At 37.3% G+C, this 19,030-nt stretch overlaps 1 protein-coding gene across 1 annotated transcript in view; it reads left to right on the forward strand.

Annotated features, from left to right (window-relative positions):
* Window positions 1–3,474: 3,474 nt before the first annotated feature.
* Window positions 3,475–19,030, forward strand: part of NME8 (NME/NM23 family member 8) — a 34,539-nt gene continuing 18,983 nt past the window's right edge. The window contains exons 1-7 of the mRNA XM_065938473.1: window positions 3,475–3,507; window positions 3,584–3,641; window positions 3,832–3,938; window positions 7,816–7,887; window positions 11,643–11,759; window positions 16,710–16,776; window positions 17,787–17,860. Coding sequence (XP_065794545.1) covers window positions 3,475–3,507; window positions 3,584–3,641; window positions 3,832–3,938; window positions 7,816–7,887; window positions 11,643–11,759; window positions 16,710–16,776; window positions 17,787–17,860 — 528 coding nt within the window. The remainder of the gene's footprint in view (window positions 3,508–3,583; window positions 3,642–3,831; window positions 3,939–7,815; window positions 7,888–11,642; window positions 11,760–16,709; window positions 16,777–17,786; window positions 17,861–19,030) is intronic.

Below are 19,030 nucleotides of genomic sequence, written 5' to 3' on the forward strand. Positions count from 1 at the left end.
GTGATGAGAAAGAACACATCATGGGGCAATGGGAAAAGGAAGTTAGACCCCTGGATAGGAGCTAAGGGAGCCTCCGAAGCACCATCTCTAAGAATTACCTACTGTAGGACACTAAAGAAAACTTGAGGAATGTTGGATTTTTAAGCCAAGTGAAGAATCACAAAGTGCTAAGGGAAGCAATAATCACAGGGGAAGTCGTGATGAAAAATCAGCAGGCTAAGATCCAGTCAATGTGGTTGACAGAGCTGCTGCACAAAGATGCCCAGTTTAAGTCTAAATATGTGGAAATACTGAATAAAATAACTCAAAAATTTTTAGTACAACAATTTTAAATTTAGCTGAAAACTAAGAGAAAGAAATATCTACGATAGAGAAGCACCACAGGAAATTGAAATCATGGGGTGAGCATTACTGGACCAGAAAGGATTCGTTGGAGTATTTGAACGGAGAACCAACTTTCACAGACAGGGTTGGGATTCTGACCTCTACATCCGTGCTAGTCCGCACACTCTGAGGCTGAGAGGCTATGATTCACAGGTGGCTGAAACTACTTGTATACTGCTAGAAATAAAGACGGGCTGTCCCATTTCTGAAGTGGGACTATAAACATTTCTCCTCCGGTTGGTTTAGTGGCAGGAGGTGCTTGCCATCCATTGGAATTCTGTGTGGATTAAAAACTCATTGATGAGAAATTCAGGTCCCAGAACTGTGCTAATCATAGATATAGATTCGGGTTTTCTGCTGAGGGAAGTAAGAAATCTAATTTGAGAAATTAACATACAAGCTGTCTGGTGCTGTAAATAATGGTGAACCATGCAAAGGCACATGGGACATCACTGTGTAACCATGCTTCTGCAGTCCTGTCACAGAAAGGGAAAAAAAGTGAAAGGGTCAGTCGCTCAGCGGTGTATGACTCTGTAACCCCACGGACTGTGTAGCCCTCCACGTCATTGGAATTCTCCAGGCAAGAATACCGGACTGGGTAGTCACTCCCTTCTCCAAAGGATCTTCACAACCCAGGAATCGATCCCAGGTCTCCTGCATTGCAAGAGATTCTTTACCATCTGAGCCACCAGGGAAACCATGTCACAGATGCTCATACTAAAAGCAATCCCTGCAAGATGCACAGTATTTTATACAGAATAGATAAACAGAAAGATACTACTGTATAGTACAGTGAACTATATTCTATATCCTGGGATAAACCATCATGAAAAAGAATATATGTATAACCAAGTCACTTAGCTGTGCAGCAGAAATTAACACAACATTGTAAATCAACTATACTTGAATAAAATAAAATGTTTTAAAAGGCAATCCTTGTTAAAAACTAACTCACAGAAAAAGTCATTGACACCAAAAAAAAAAAAAAAAAACCAGCAAAAAATCATCATGAAGAATGGTGAGCTGACCTAATGTATTTGGTGTATTTGAATCCTAAGGATAAGAGAAAAAAGAGCAAGCTGAAAAGGCAGTTAAAGTAACTTTAATGATCAAATTCATATGGCATGAAAGGAGAGTATGTTTTTTTGTTGTTACTTTAAAAATTTCCTGATATAAATTCTGCAAATGACATAATGAAATCACACACACACACACACACACACACACACATACTCACACTCACACCAAGGCTTTACAAGATAAAGATAGTCCAGAAGAATGGTCCTAGATGCGAGAAGAGCAAGGAGAAGTGAATGAAATGTGGGACTCAGGACTGAATCCCAGACCAGGAAAAGGACATTCTTGGGAAAATGGAAAGGACCTGATGAAGTCTGTAGTGTAGCTAATATTGTATCAATATTAGTCTCCTGGCTTCAATAATTATACTATGATTGTGAAAGATAAGGTAAGGGGAGAAGTATAGAAGCTCTGGGTATTAATTTTGCAATTTTCTTGTAAGTCTAAAGTGCTTTCTAAATGACTTTTTTAAGATGAAGAAGGTTGGTAGGTATAAGGGAATCTGGAGGATTGGCTGGGCTGGACTTTTGGGAGCCCTTCTTTCCAACCAGAGGTGCATGGGGTTCACACTGCCCTTGGTGAGCAGCGTGGCCGGCGTCAAGCGCAGGAGATGATGGAATCTGCACTGAGCAACACACTTTGGAGGAGGAGGGGAGACGCTGAAGGTACCCAGGCGCCCGGAGGCAGCAGGAGGTGGACGAACTTGGGAGCCAACTGCTCTGTAACTGCCGCCCAGGCCTGCGTGCTGGGATTCCCGTCCGTGGGGTGGCGGGGACGGGGCTCGTGGGCAGGCGGACGGGTGGAGGGAAACGTCTGCGTTCTTCCGCTGCCCGAACCATCCTGGCATCCATTCTCATCCTCGGGACCAGCACCAGCATCGCCGTCACGGGAGTCCGGCCGCCACCGCCCAGGCCCGCTGAGCACCCCAGGGAGTTGGGCTTGGCTGAACTTACCCGGCGAAAACACAGGCATCGGTAAGGGATTGATGCCCTCGGGGATTTTGAGTTCCCGTTCTTGAAACGTCCGAATCTAGCAGCTAGACAAGGGTCTGTTTTGTGCAACACTGGTGAGAGAATTCCTTTTGCCGGATGTAGTCACGCCTTTGTTCACACTAGTGTCCAGGGACACACGCAGTTGGACCCATGTGTAAACAACCTTGACACCAGGGAGCAGGATGTTTGGGCCTCATTGATTTAACATCTGCCCAGAGTTTATGCTGTGCCCAGAACACACTGGTGGCCTTGCTCTAAAAATTAAATCTTGGAAAGGAACCCAAGGAAGATCCATGTTCATGTTCATGGACAATTAACATGAGGCACACAGACAGACACTCTATAATCCTGCAGGGAAAACAAAACTCTGTTTAAGAACCTGTGTCTCCTAACAGTTCTGACTTCTTTCTCTTAGAAGCTACTGCTTTATGGGAATTCAGTTCCGGGAAATATAGAATGAAGGACAGAGGGTTCATTATTGAGCCAGCCATAGTTCTGCAAAACATACAACTGGTTGCCCACCTTATAGAGCACCTTTAAAAAAATGTTCAAATTTTTATACAATTTTTAAAGATTACTTTCTATTTACAGTGATTACAAAATATTGGCTGTATTCCCTGTATTGTACAATGTGTCCTTGAACCTACCTTACATCCAATAGTTTGTACCTGTTACTCCCTATGCATATGTTGTCCCTCCATCTCTCTCTCTCCCCACTGGTAACCAGTAGTTTGATCTCTATATCTATGAGTCGGCTTCTTTTATGACTTACTTTGCTTCAGAATTATTGGGAGGGTAAGATAGTATGGCTGCTACAAGCATTTAGCACAGAGCCCAGCCTGAGGAGCTCTTCAGAGACCACAACTCCTCTCTCTCCAGAAGAGGGGAAAGTACATGATCCAATATTGCTGAAGGAAAATTTCTGCAGTACTTAAGATGCTGCTTGAATGAATAAACATTATTTCAATTTCCTTTTACTTGTTTTCTATTTTTCTTCCCTCTTTCGTGTGACAGTGGATAAATGGCAAGTAAAAAGCGAGAAATCCAGTTACAGGTAGGCATGACACATCAACAATTCTTTACTTGGAGCATTGGCCCTTGAAGACTTTGACAGCCCCTTCCTTTTGCAGGCGGTCATCAATAATCAAAGCCTGTGGGATGAGATGATGCAGAACAAAGGCCTGACAGGTACTAGGCTTCCTAGGTGTTACCATCTGGAGTAGGCCGCAGGGCATCTTGTGGCACCCCAACGCTGAGCACCACTCCCCACTTCCCAGAGTAAATACCTGCTCTGTCTTTTCTCTGCCCCAAGAATTAGAAGAAGCTGCTAATCGAGACTCTTTGCCTCTGTTCCTTCACGAATATTATCATCTTCTAGTGATTGATGTTTACCAAACCTGGTGTGGACCTTGCAAAGCAATGCAAACCTTATTCAGAAAATTGAAAAATGAGCTGAACGAAGATGAACTTCTGCATTTTGCTGTAGTAAGGATTTCCACTAAACTATTATTTTATTACTTTAAATGTTGAGGATTGTCTTAATTTAAGCAATGTGTCAACTCTTCAAAATGGACAGTGTTTACTTGGTAATTTACTGTATATTTAATTCCACTAGGTCTGAGAACAAATGTGATTTTTGTCCCATTCCTATAAAGCTGAGATCATTTACCATGGTTTTGAGTGTTAGAAAAACATAAAAATGGGTATCTGTTTATTGCCATATTTATTTTCACCAGAGCATATGGTGTGTGTTCAGAATAAGGATTGCAAATAGCATTTACTAGAAATCCTGGGGTAGGACTCTGGTCATTTACCCAGTTAATGTTAGATATGTGACTCTACCTCTTTGAATTTATGAAATCTAATTAGAAGTCAATTATTTATGATTAAAATTTAGCCCACAAATTAGAGATGTGTCCTAAGTATAAAATACAACTCGATTTTGAAGACAGTATGAAAAAAAAAAGAATGTGAAATACTTCATTAATAATTTTTTACATCCATTACATGTTAGAATGATCATTTGGGGATATATTGGACTAAGTGAAATGTATCATTAGATTATTTTCACCTGTTTCTTTTTAGTTTTTAAATGTGGCCACTGGAGGATTTAAAAGTATGTATGTGACTCATGTTCTATTTCTTTTGGACAGAAACATGTCCAGACCAGCTAGACCTAAGATGCAAAAGCAGATAACTCATGTATTTTTACTTCTTATCCCTAAAACTCATAATCCCTGATACAATATGAAGCCTCAATCTATTGCATGTTCTCATGTACACAGGCCTTCCTGACTCCTCCCAACCTCAGCCTTGCGATGAACTTGCTTACTGACCTTAACTTATGTTTGTCCATCCTCTTCTGCCTACACACTGCTTATAGGGCTTCTTTTTCTTAGTTCAAGGTTACAAATAAACAGTCTAAAGCTTAGAAACTCATCTTTTATTATTTTTTCCTCTTAAAGAAGGTGGGCTGCAAAGAAGAAGAAAAAAAAAAAAACCTGAAGACCCAACAAAGAGAAGACAGAAGAAAAGTTTTTTAAAAAAGAGAGAATAGGTGGTTATATACAATCATTAACTCATTTTGTCAAGAGACTGACTTTGTCTTTTGAAATAAGGGCCATATAAGTTTTTAAAGGGCAGCATTATATTATAACCTTAACTCTGAAGAGTCAGAACCACCTGAGAAGAACTGGATTGTGATTCTAGATTTGACTTTACTTTGGCCATCTGACGTGAAGAGCCGACTCATTGGAAAAGACCCTGATGCTGGGAAAGATGGGAGGCAAAAAGAGAAGGGGGCGGCAGAGGATGAGATGGTTGGATGGTATCACTGACTCAATGCACATGAGTTTGAGCAAACTCCGGGATATAGTGAAGGACAGGGAAACCGTGATGTTGCAAAAAGTCAGACACGACTTAGCAACTAAACAATGACAACAGGGAGGAAAACTAATGTCAGAGGACAGAGAATGAGGCCTAAAGGGAATTGCCATATGCAGTAGACAGTGGGTTGGTGTAAGAAGTTATAAGACAATAACAGAAGGATCTAATAGCTGGGAAATGGATCATGGAGAATCAAGGGTCAGAAAATTCACATGACTCATGGCAATCTGTCTGGAAGTGATAGGAGTGCAAGTTCATGGTCTAGGGATCATGAAGAAACTCCAGGTCAAAAAGGAAATTGGATGGGGAGAGACAGTAAGGCAGAAGCCCTGCTCACTTGTCTGGCTACCTGGAAGGGAACTGGTGCATAGAAAGCAAGGCAAGAGAAAAGTGTAATTTGATGCTGTGTTCCCAGGTGGACTGGAGTCATTAAATCCCTTCTTGTTTACAGAGCCTGAGTAGGAACAAACCTGGGGTATGCATGTGGGTTGGGCACTGTGGTGGAGGCTGAGGGGTGGGTCCAGGAGGATTGGCCCATGTGGTTTTTTGGGCTACCTTTTCAGCACAGCACGGGGCTATGTGAGAATACAGGGCTCCTCCCACCCAGAGCCTTCTGACTGTGTCCTCCCAGCAGTACCCCAGCCGGCCAGACTTCCTCAACCTGCCTCACACGAATCAGTTTCATCACTATATCTATTCCACCAGGGAGTGCTAGTAAACTTTTCAAAATATATCCCAAATATGTTCATATTGTTCATTTGTTGAATTTAATAACAACAACAACAAAAATGTGTGCATTGTCTCCAAATGGCTTCTCTTCTGTTTGAGCACAACCAACAATAGAACATTCATTTAAATTGATGCTATTTTTCTTCTATGATCTGCTTATTTAAAAAAAAAAAAAGATTACGTATAATAGCTTCCAAATCTCCATTGGGAACAACGGAGGGGTGCCCTCTGCTGGATATTTTATTTCCTGCCTTTAACTAAAGAAAGACCCTTTCTGAACTTGTAAACTCAAATCCAAAACAAAACCTATGAGATTAATTACCTATTGAAATCACCCTTAGTTGCATGGTCAGTATAAAATTTTTTCTATTATGTGATCTTTATTTTTTTTTAATTTTTAATTTTTCAGTGGGTGTTGTCATACATTGATATGAATCAGCCATAGAGTTACACGTATTCCCTGAAGACTTGTGCTAACATTGTGCCTATTTATATAAAAATTCAGTAAATGTCATGTATTATAGTTTTTAGTTTTTATGTATTATAGTTTTTAATTTTTATGTATTATAGCTTTTAATTATATGCTTTATTTGCTAGTACTTTACTGTAAATTAAATTGCAACAATGATGGCTAGACTGCTTTTAAATGTAATCTTTGACTACTGTCCTTTAATGTTATAGAGTAGTTCCTTTTAAGCTTTTTTCTTTTTTTTTTGAAAGCAGTGAAACCTACTTTTTTGAAAAGAGAAAAATAGAGAAAGAAGGAAGGAAAGAAAGGGAAAGAAAGAAAGTGATGTAGAATCCAATGTGTTAAAAAAAATGATTACAACACAGCCCCTTTGGCTGACATAGGGCCGAGGGACCCTGCCTTGGCTCACACCTCACTATCTTTGGCCATGGTTGAGGAACCTCTAGAAACCCAGTTTGGAAACAATTGCTCGAGGTTCCAAAAAGCAACTTTTATAGTAAAAGGCGAAAGATTTATACGATCTGAAGAGAAACCAGAGTATTGCAACTTTTATATAGAAGATCCTATAACACACATCCTGATAGCTGGCCCAAGAGATGTTAAATTAATTTGCAGGAACACTATTATTTAATACATAGTTGTTGATAATCAATTTAAGACAACTTGAAATTTGTGGGAAAACTTTAACATCAAAGGCTTTTAAACCTGACAACCAGTTTATTCAAAAAGCATTTAGGAAGCTCTGACTGATAAGGTGGGGAGTGACATGCAAGGGTGAGTATGATTCTCTGTGGATGTGGTTCACTTTCTAACAGAGGACGTTAACTAGGTTCTCACAACAGCAGTACAGTGTTGAAAGGGACTGTTGGTGCCCTGAGAGAAGGGTGATGAAGTGTTATGTGGAGGGAAGATGATTTGCAGCAGAAGGGGGAGCAAGGCAGAGTTCTTGGAGGAAGGACACTTGAGCTGGGTTGGAAAAGGAAGGGCAGGAGCAGGTAACAAGGGGAAAAGTCCAGTATATATAAAGCAGTCTATGAGGAGATGAGTTTAGCTGCAGGTTGGGAACTATAAGGATGAAGAGTGGGAAGTAAGGTTGGAGCCAAATGAGATAGAGTCTCAATTGCCAGAATGTGTAACTTGATTCTAAACACAACTATAACATACTCATGAAATGTAGTAAACATAAAAATTTTCATGTATCTCTGCATTTTTTGAATGTAGTACATCAAATGACTTGAATATAGTGTCCTTTATCATTATATGAAATAATTTTTTTAGGCAGAAGCTGACAGCATTGTGACTCTCCAGCCGTTTAGAGATAAATGTGAACCTGTTTTTCTCTTCAGTGTTGTAAGTATATTTATCATCTCAAATGTATCATCAGACTCCAATTCACAGCTAAAGAGCAAATAACATTACACAATGACTGGAACTGTTCTCTGATGATAATAATTGTAGACTTTTTTGCCTTACATTCGCTTGTCTATTAACATATTTTATAACTTGACCTGTAGGAGCTCATAATGCATTGTGAAGATTAGACTACCATACACTGAGTTGATCAGGGGAAAGAAAAACAAAATGGTATCTACCTTTTCTAAGGAAATAATCAGAGATTGTTATTATAGGATGAATTATTATAGGAGTGAAAAATTAGAAATTACTTAGGTACTCAGTAGAAGAGAATTGGTTATAAATATTCACATATATCAATACAAAGAAATATTTATATGGTCACTATTTAGTAATATAGATTGCTTTTCTCTCTCTATTTACAAATGTATAGAAAGAAGGTAGGTAGTGTATTCACCAGAATGCTAATAGAAGTTTTCTGTATATGGGGGATATGTATATAATTTAAATTTTTGTCTTGTACTTTTCTATATTTTCCAAATATTCCAGGATAAACAACTTTAATAATCAAAAAATATTATAAGTGTTGGTTTCTAAAAGAAGATTCAGGTACTGCTCACTTGTGCGATATAGAGCAAAAAGGAAATTCTTCCCTGAGAGAGTTTGGACTGTTTCTTTGCTGTTGAAGAGACCATTTTTGACATTATAAATAATTATTTTAAAAACATGTCTCAAATATAACTTTTTGCTTCTGTTAAACTATAATCTTGCAGCTATTTTAGGGAAGTGAACGACAGGGTTAACTGAATTTTAAAAAATTGCACTATAGATCTTACTGTCAACTGGAAAGATGTGATGATTTATCTGAGGGGTAGCAAGCTGTTATTTATATGGGACCAGACAGTAAGTATTTTCAGTTTTGCAGAAGCATCATCCCTGTATAGGTCATAGTTTGCAGACACCTGGCCAAAATATAATTCAGGGAACCAGAATGAGTAACCACCAGAGGCAGGAATGGGCTTGACAGGTTAATGTGCCCATGAGGTGGCTTTAGCAGCAGCAGTAGTTGGGAGTCTGGCACTCAGGAGGAGAGGCTGGGCAGGTGGCCCACATAGAGTCTGCAGCTTTGGGGTAGCCATCACCTGCTGAGTGAGTCAGGTCTGAGCAGCAGACCCACGCCCACCGGAAGACGGGGCTCAAAATCTTCCTTTCATGCTGACATGCTGCCATCATCCCGGGACTGCGGGATCCTGGCCTCTCCTAACTACCAATGAACTTTTCTTCCAACTCACTTCCTGCAGTCACGCCTCAGTTTGTTATCACCCATTGCTCCCATATTCAAAATCCTAATTCAAGAATCTCCATGGGGAATATAGTCAATATTTTGTAATAACTGCAAATGGAAAGCAACCTTTAAAAATTGATAAAAATTAAAACTTAAAAAAGAAATCTCAGTCCATGACTACAAAACCACCTTTGTTTTGGGCAGTGTTCTTAGCTGACAACAAATTCATTCCAGCCTGTTAACAGGAAGGGCTTTTTCAAGGGATATTAGAAAGTTCATGGAGGTCCATTTTAGTGGTAAATGATAATTAGAGTGTCAGGTTTCATTCAGATCTTTCTCAACTGGATTCTTCTCTTTGGCCTTTGTATATGATTAAATCTTTCCAATTAAAAAAAAATCCTTTTGATACTATGTCCCTCTCCAGCCTCCACTCACCTCTCTCCTCTACCTCAGAGCTAAATTTCTTAGAAGAGTTTCTATATTTTCACTCCATCTCTTCTCATCCCATTAATTCTTCAACCCATTCAATTGAACTTCTTTCAGATTATTCTACCAAACTGGCCGTTGCTAATGTATCCAGTTACCAGTCTGTTGTTAAACAGAATGAATGCTTTCAGGTCTTCATCGTTCTGTACCTCTCAAATGTATTAAATGTGGTGGTCATGCCCTCCTTTTTGGAACAGTTGCTTCTTTTGACTTTTGTGACTTGATTTTCCTTCTGCTTCCTAGGTGCTACTCACCATCCCCCCCACCCATTCTCCTTTACAGGTTCACCTTTCTTTATTCAGTCATTACATATTGACTTCATTATGCTATAAATCTCCTTAGAAAACTTCTCCCAAACACAGTTTAAAATGTCACTTCTTATATATCAATAATTCAAATTAATGTCTTCAGCTAAATCCTACACTTTGAGCACAAGACTTGTGTATCCAACCGGTCCTTTGATCTTTCCTCTTGATAGCTCAAGGACATCTCGCAATGAACTGGTCCAATACTAGACCCCTCCTGCCCTCCCCATTCCCATTGGAAATGTTATCTTCTAGTGTTGCCTCATCTGGTGAGTAATATCTTAACATACCCAGTTTCTCAAGCCAGAAACAGAAAAGTCATCTCAGTGACTTCTCTTTACATTACACCCCATCCACACCAGACCTTGGTCCTGTCAATTTCACCACCCAAGCTTGCCTCACACTCATCTCCTTCTTTCTATTCTTTCCATTTCGAACAGCACTGCCATAGACTGAGCTCCCATCTCTCCCATCCTCACCTCTAGAATAACTTCTGATTTGTGTACAGATATCTTCTCTTGCTCCATCTGTAACCTTTTCTCCATATGGTAGGTAAAATGATTTCTACAAACAGCAGTTCTAATTGTGATCCCTGCCTCTGTTTAAACATTTCAGTCTTTCCACTGCACTTAGGATAAAGGTTGCATCCTCCCAAGTTGACCCACAAGCCTCCGCACATTCTGGCTCCCCTTAGCTATTGGGCTTTGTCTCATATCAGGCCTTTCCTTAGTTTCTCTGCCGGCCTTCCTATATACCATGTTTCTTTCCAGCCGTAGGACCCTTACATCTCTATTTCCTTTTGCCTAGAATGATCTTTCTTCACATTTTAAACCAAGAATTGTGACCTGTCCTTCACATTTTAAACCAAGAATTACTTCCTGACACTGATAGTTACCTTTACTAATCTACCTAACCAGAACAAATTATAGATGCTCCCAGCTCTTTGTACCTCCCGTAGTGGTTCCTGTCATGGCTTTTATTTCACATGTGTTTGTGGGTTTTTTTCTTTTTTTAAAATAATTATAAGGTACCAGGACTACTGGCTTCCCCAGTGGCTCAGCAGTAAAGAATCTGCCTGCAATGCAGGAGACATGGGTTTGATCCCTAGGTCAGGAAGATCCCCTGGAGAAGGAAATGGCAACCCATCCCAGTATTCTTAACTGGTAAATCTCATGGACAGAGGAGCCTGGCGGGCTACAGTCCATGGCATTGCAAAGAGTTGGACACGACTGAGCAACTGAACAACAACAAAAACCAAGACTATTATCTCATACCAGCTTGCCTGGTACAATGGTAGTACACAAGTGTTCAGTAAATATGTGCTGAAAGATGGACAAAAGGGAAATAATATCAAAAATAGTGAGGGAGAGTAATGTTGGGAGGCCTGAACAGAGCCAGTAAAATTTAATGCATGCATGGCCTGTCTTTGGTTGTAGGAGAATTAGTGGTAGAAATAATCATCTAACAGATGAATTAGAAGTAGAACTCAAAGAGGTGGATTTACCAAATGGACATACTTTCATACCACTAATATTTATTTTAAAATGGCTAATTACAGTAGCTAAAAAAGGATTGGTGAGGGTGTGGGTCAGAGTGGGGTGACAGTCTAGTTGAAGTATTAATTCTTGACTTATCCTGAAAATGAATTTCCTTCCTGCTTTTATTTCCCCTTATAGAATGGCACAATTGTTGCAAAAATCCATGGTGCAAATGCACCACTTGTGAATCAAAAAATTATTACCTTGGTCGATGAGGAGAGGAAAATTGCAGCAGGTGAAATGGTTCGCCCTCAGGTAATACTTTGAATTACTAACAATTTTATTTTAAAAAATTTGTTTTAAAAATGATGTATTTCATCTTTTTTGCTGTTTTCCTGAAGTGTTTCCCCTAGTTTTATAACCATCTAGGTATCTAAATGGTGCAACCTTGTTGGGAAGTATTTTGATAATATGAATCAAAGGCTTAAAATAAAACATGTATCTTTTGACTGACAATTACACTCCATTAAGTTTCCTTAAGAAGATCATGAGACAAATAAAGAAAAGGATATTTATTTCAGTGTTGTCTATGTTACTAAAATTTTGGAACCAATCTAAATACCTAGCAATAGTGAATAGATGACATAAGTGTAATGTGTCATAAATTATATGAATTCATACAGTAGAATATTATTTAGTATATATTAGCTCTGTTTATTGATATGAAAAGAGGGCCAAGAGAAACTGAAAAATGAACAATAGAGTATTATACTTTAATATGATGCTTCGAATAACATCCTATGTGTGAAAAGTGTACTACCTGGTAATAAGAAATAAAATATTTTGAGATTTTGAAATGAATCATAAAGCATGTAGAACTATGAGCATAATATACCATAAGAAAGAAAGTCACATAGGAAAGTGATTATAAATATGGACAGATAAATAGAAGTGACATATTGAAACATGCACACACATATACATACACAACAACAAAAACAAGAAGTGTGAATTTAAGAAACAAAAAGTAAAGACTAGCTGAGAAATAATGAAAAATAAAAATTATGAGAAGGTATAGGCTTAAGGCTGTATAAGTATCTGCTATAAAAACTATCAGCTTAAATCTGGAAAGGATTAAAAATTCCAAAAACAGTAATACTGGGTTAACTATTTGTTAAGAAAGTTATATCATTTCTTCATGGACATAAATTTCAGATGAATGGAAGAGCTATGAAGAAACAAAGCATAAAAGTATTAGAAGAAAATATTGGAAAGCATTTATTTTGTCATAGGTTGAGAAAGGCCTTGAAAGTATAATATGAAACAGATATCAAAAAAGAAAAAATGGATAGATTTAATTATTTAAAAGTTTCAATAAAATATAAAAGTAAAGCAGCAAACTTGAAGAAATGTTTGCACTGTGTCTCAATGTGTTAATGTCCTTAGTATGTACAAAGTGTAAGCATTAAGGAAAAAAATGAATATTTTGATGGAAAACTGACAAATGACAAACATAGGGGATTGACATTTACAGTAGTGATTTTTCTCATTCCAGACCATTTTCCTTTACATTTTCAGGTTTCTTGTTTTTCAGGGAACCTTTGCCCTTCCTTTCTCTCTGTATCTCCCTCCCTCCCTCTTTCCACCCCCTCTACTTCTTTTTGAAGTTATAATAACTAGGAATTTTTGAGGGCTTACTGTTTGCTAAGATTTTAAAAAAGATATCCTCATTTAATCCTTACAAAAGTCATTTTACTCCTCACTTTTATTGAGATATAATTGACAGCTAACATTTTATTAGTTTAAGGTATACACCATAATGATTTGATGTATGTGGATATCAGGAAATGATTACTACACTTAATTGGACATAGCAATTGAACAACAACAACTACTACACTTAGTTAACATTTGTCTTGTCATGTTTTCTGAAAAAATTTGTCATTAAAAATTTTAAAAATCTACTCTTTTAGCAACTTTCACATACACAATACATAGCATTACCTATAGTCATTATGCTATACATTATGCCCTCTGAACTTATTTGGAAGTTTTACCTTTTGACCTCCTTCACCCAATTCGCCGATTCACCATGCTCTGCCTCTATCAACTATCATTCTGTTCTCTGCGCCTGTGAGTTCATTTTTTCTAGATTCCACATATAAGAGAGATCATACAGCATTTATCTTTCTTTGACTTATTTCACATAGCATAATGTGCTCACACTCCATCCACATTGTCGCAAAAAGCAAGATTTCTTCCTTTTTTATGAATGAATAGGATTTCATTGTGTATAGATACAATACCTTTATCCATTGTAAGTGTCCATTAGGTTGTTTTCATATCTTGGCTGTTGTCAATAAGACTGCAATGAACATGGGAGTGCTTTTTGAGACAATCATTTCATAGTTGGTCATAATAGTCTTTTAAGATCCTTGTGTTTCTGTGGTATTAGTTATAATGTCTCCTCTTTCATTACTAATTTTATTTATTTGAGTCTTCTCTTTTCTTCCCTCACAATCTAGCTAAAGTTCTCTTTTGTGTATTTTTTTCAAAATCCAGCTCTTAGTTTCACTGATTTTTTTCTATTGTCTTTTAGTCTCTATTTTATTTATTTCTGCTCTGATCTTTATTTCCTTCATCTACTAACTTGGGCTTCATTTAGAGCCAAGCACTTGGGGTCCCATCTCTCCATTGGAAGTCTTAAAGTTGGGGGTACTCCATGTTGGTGTCAAGCCCTTCACTCCTTTGGGAGATGCTGGGAGTTGTGAGTCCCCTCTCGATTTTATGTCTCTGTGTCAGGGAGAGAGTTTATGGTGAGATTGTGACTCAGCCTCTGCTACCCAATTTGGCATGTGTTTTTTTCCCCCTCATTTGTCATAGTCAAATGATGCATAGGAATTGCCTGGTTGTTTTCTGGATTTCGCTCAGAGGGAACTGTTCCACAAATAACTGTAGGTCTGGTGTGTCTGAGGGAGGAGGTGAATTCAGGAGCCTCCTATGTTGCATCTTGAATCTGGACCTAGGGGAACCTTATGAAGCATTTGTGCTCAATAAGACAGGCTTAGAAACATTATGTCCTTTCCTTAGAAACGGGTAGCTAGTAGGCTGTAAAAGCAGAATCTGAAGTCAGGCAGCATGACTTTTAAACATTCTCCTAATTACTGTACTGCATCTGGCTTTCGCTCTGTGTGCGCTGTACTATGGTTTTATTGTCGTTATTCTCATTATTCTTGCAGAATGACATCTTATTTTAATTAATTATAGTGATATGTAAGAAATTTATTAATATCTGGTATTTATTTTATCTTATTCCATTATTAATATCTGGTATTTATTTTATCTTATTCCATTCTGTTGGACTTTTCCATTATTTAGATTTCTCATCAATTGCCTTGTCTAGTGCAATAGTAGTAATAAAATACAAGCCATAATGTGAGTCACATACAAAACTTATAATATTCTACTAGTCAATTAAAAACAATAAAAAAGGTGAAATTAATTTTCAAACATCTTTTCTTACATCTGACATATTAAAAACATGCCCATTTAAAGATGTATTCAATATAACTTACAAGATTTTGCACAATGAGGTAACCCATAGACAGAACGAGAAGACAATCTATGAACTGGGAGAAAATATTTGCAAATGATGTGACCAACAAGGGCTTAATTTCTGAAATATACAAAGAGCTCTTACAATTCAACAACAACAACAAACAACCCAATTGAAAAATGGACAGAAACCTAAATAGACATTTCTCCAAAGAAGACATACAGAGATCTAATAGGAACATGAAAAGATCTTCATTACTAATTATTAGAGAAATGAAAATCAAAACTACATTGGGGTACCACACTTTACACCTGTCAGAATGGCCATCATTAAAAAGTCTACAAATAATAAAGGCTGGAGAGGGTGTGGAGAAAAGGGAACCTTCTTACACTGTTGGTAGGAATGTAAACTGGTGCAGCCACTATGGAGAACAATATGGTAGTTCCTCAAAAAACTAAAAATAGAGTTGCCATATGACCCAGCAATCCCACTCCTGGGCATATACCCAGACAAAACTATAATTCGAAACAATACATGCACCCCTAGATGAATGGATAAGGAAGGTGTGGTATGTATATACACACACACACAATGAAATATTACTCAGCCATTAAAAAGAACAAAATCATTGCAGCAACATGGATGCATCTAGAGATTATCATACTAAGTGAGCTCAGTCGGAAAGAGAAAGATAAATATCATATACCACTTATATTTGGAACCTAAAATATGACACAAATGAATATATCTATGAACCAAAAACAGACTCACAAATATAGAGAACAGACTTGTGACTTCCAACGGAGAGAGGGGGTGACGGAGGGAAGGATTGGGAGTTTGGGATTAGCAGACGCAAGCTATTATTTATTAGATGTATAAACTGTATAGCACAGGGAACTATATTCAATATCCTCTGATAAACCATAATGGAAAGGACTATGAAAAAGTATATATATAAAACTAAGGCACTTTTCTGTATGGCAGCAATTAAATGCAGCATTGTAAATCAACTATACTTCAATAAAATAAGAAAAAGATGTAGTCAATGTAGGAAATAAAGTATTCCACATTCATTTTTTCAAACTAAGTCTGGAATGTGCTGTGTATTTTTCACTCATAGCACATCTTAGGTTGGACTAACCTCATTTCAAGCTCTCAAATATAGCCTCATGTGGTTAGTGGCTGCCTTGTTTGTCAGGGTAGATACAACAAATACAAGACAGGTCACTATGAAGTTATAGCTGGCATAATTCTCTTATTTTTGATTATAACGGAAGTGAATGCTTTCAGTATAGTTGTTTCCAAACATTTTTGATTCTGTAGTCCATTGAGAATCTATAATTATACAAACTTTTTGCCCTCAAAATGTATATATGTAAATATATAAACTTTTCAGGTAGTTTACAGAATCACAGAAGCATTTTCAGGGCTTCTTCAGAAACTAAGAATCTCTTATCCTTCCTAGGGTTTTACTCTATATGAGGAAATTGGCTATTTTTTTCAGAAAGACATTTTTTTATAAGTTAAGGAAGTATCTTTCTGCTCCTAATTTACTCAGAGCAATGGTCAAGAATGGATCCTGAAGTTTACAAATGTTCCTTCCGCTTTAATTTCTATCCCTTTGATTATACATATTTACTAGAAACAAAATTTCTAAAAACTCTATCATATTAAAATATAACTGTTTTATTTGCTTTTCTTTTTCACAGTATCATGAAATTGCATTTGTAGACTCAGATTCAGAGGATGCTGGGGAACCAAGCTACGAAAGCGTTGGCAAGTAAATTTACTTTAAAGTAATAGTGAAGGATTTGTGTACATGAATGATGTTCATTACAGCATCACTTGCAGCAAGAACCTTGTAATGACATCAGTGTTAATTGATAAGGACTGGTAGGATTAATGATGATTTGTGCAATACCAGACTCAGCTCTTAAAAAGCAATCTCTTTTGCTCCCCTTGCCTTGCCTTCAGTCTCTATGCCTGGAGTTTTTCTAAGATTACATTCAACCAGGGGCTTCTGTCCCCTGTGAGTAATCTGGACAGTAGTTTCCTCCTACTTTATCCTTCATCATCTTTCCAAAACTTGTAAAAATTTCCTCCCTGATGACCTGCATTCCTAGTTTGCTTTAAGGATGAACAACTTCCTGCCTTCATTGGAATATCTTGAGTGAGTGTGTGAATGTGTGTTCATACCCTGGAGGGATCAGAGGCAAACAACATGCTAGGTGAGCTATTCTGCACTAAAAACTAATTATAAGAATGTGTAGATAAATGTGGATAAATTCATAGACAGTTAAGCCATTGGTTTATAATGTTTGCTTGCGCTGAAACTCCAGTCAGTGATACTGACCTGGACGGGATCATTGGTGTGATTCTAAAGCATGTGAATTGTACTCAAATAACTAGTACTGGGAATTCCCTGGTGGTCCAGTGGTTAGGACTTCACACTGTCACCACTGAGGGCCCGGATTCAACCCCTAGTTGGGGAACTAAGATCGCACAAGCATGAGATGTGGCCAAAAAAATTAAATAACTAGTACCCACCTACACTTTTTTTTGATCCTCTGACTGTAAACTCTTGTGAATGTTTTTCCTGCATGCAAATACAGGAAATATACTTTGATTCTAAGTAGAAACTCTTTGGTAGTTGCAACGCCATAAGGACAAAGCTATTGATAGACAAAACTCATTGGACATTAGTAGTTTACGCTTGCAATTGTCAAATCCTTCATTATCTAGACTTTGTGCCAAGAAAATGAAATCCATCCATTGTTTCTTCCTAGACCAAATATACACAATTGTTATTATCAAGCCTGATGCTGTGACTGCTAGAAAAGTTCAAGAAATTAAAGAAAAAGTAAGTAATATCTCCCAACAATAGTTTAAATTAATTGTGAAAAAAAATCCCTTAATTTTCAATGTGGAGACAAGCTTATCACTCAGAGTAAACTAGAACATAAAGAACATCTGGTACTAGGTACCTCTAAAGGCTTTGGGTGTTTTGTCTTACAAAGGCTCAACCTATTCAACATCCTTATTTAAATAACTCTGCTCTGCTAGCATCCAATATAAAATATAAAAGTTGCCGTTCTTATGTTGGATGATAACAAATTCTTTGTATTTAGTTGTCATCAGTGCAAACTTGCTATAAGCTCACATTAGCCTGCATTATTCCCTGATGTTGTCACAAATATATGGTCCTTTTAGATACATGATAACTTAAAGAAGCATTTAAGGTTTTGCTTTTAGAGCCCAAAGAAAAACTTTTTGGAGGAAAATTGCATTCTAATCTAAAGATCAGCTTACTTCTCCTGTAAAGAGCCAGATAGTAACTATTTTCAGGCTTATGGGGCATATGAGCTCTGTCACAGAAGTTTAACTCTGCCATTGTCTGGAGAAGGCAACAAGACAGTAAATAAACAAAGGGGCGTGGTTCTAGTAATCTTTGTTTCTAAACATGTGTGGTGGAAGGGGCTATGGTTTACTGACCCCTGAATAGAGATTTTGTGTTGAAACAACAAAGTTATATTAAAATTTGCAAGAATATTGCATGTGCAATAGAGGAGGTCACATGGGAAGCTATGTCAGGAGGGATTGGGTATCTTTATGAATTTCCCATCATGCATTCTTTGTTCAGCCAAAGGAGCATTGATTAAACTGCAATAAAGTAGATGGTCCATTTTGTACATTGTTATACTATAGTGACATACACACTGAATTTGTCATTAAATTAAAAAATTTTAAGACAAAGCATGGCTGAATTTTAAATTCTGTTCTTCCCTGTAATTTGGATATTTTTGTTGCTGTCAGAGTAAGATATACTAGATTATGAGTTACAGATTTAACAAAGGTAAGCCTTGAAAAAAAGTTAAGAGAGTTAAAATAATTTTGAAAATAGATGGTTAAAAGCGCTTATAAATGTATGTCTTTTTGAAAGATTTAGAAAGCTGTGATATCTTTCCTTGGAATTCAGTTAGCTTTTTTTTTTTTTTTAATCTTGAAACAATTCACTTAAATAATAGAAATA

The sequence above is a fragment of the Muntiacus reevesi genome, chromosome 6, assembly GCF_963930625.1.
Source record: "Muntiacus reevesi chromosome 6, mMunRee1.1, whole genome shotgun sequence".
NCBI lineage: Eukaryota > Metazoa > Chordata > Mammalia > Artiodactyla > Cervidae > Muntiacus > Muntiacus reevesi.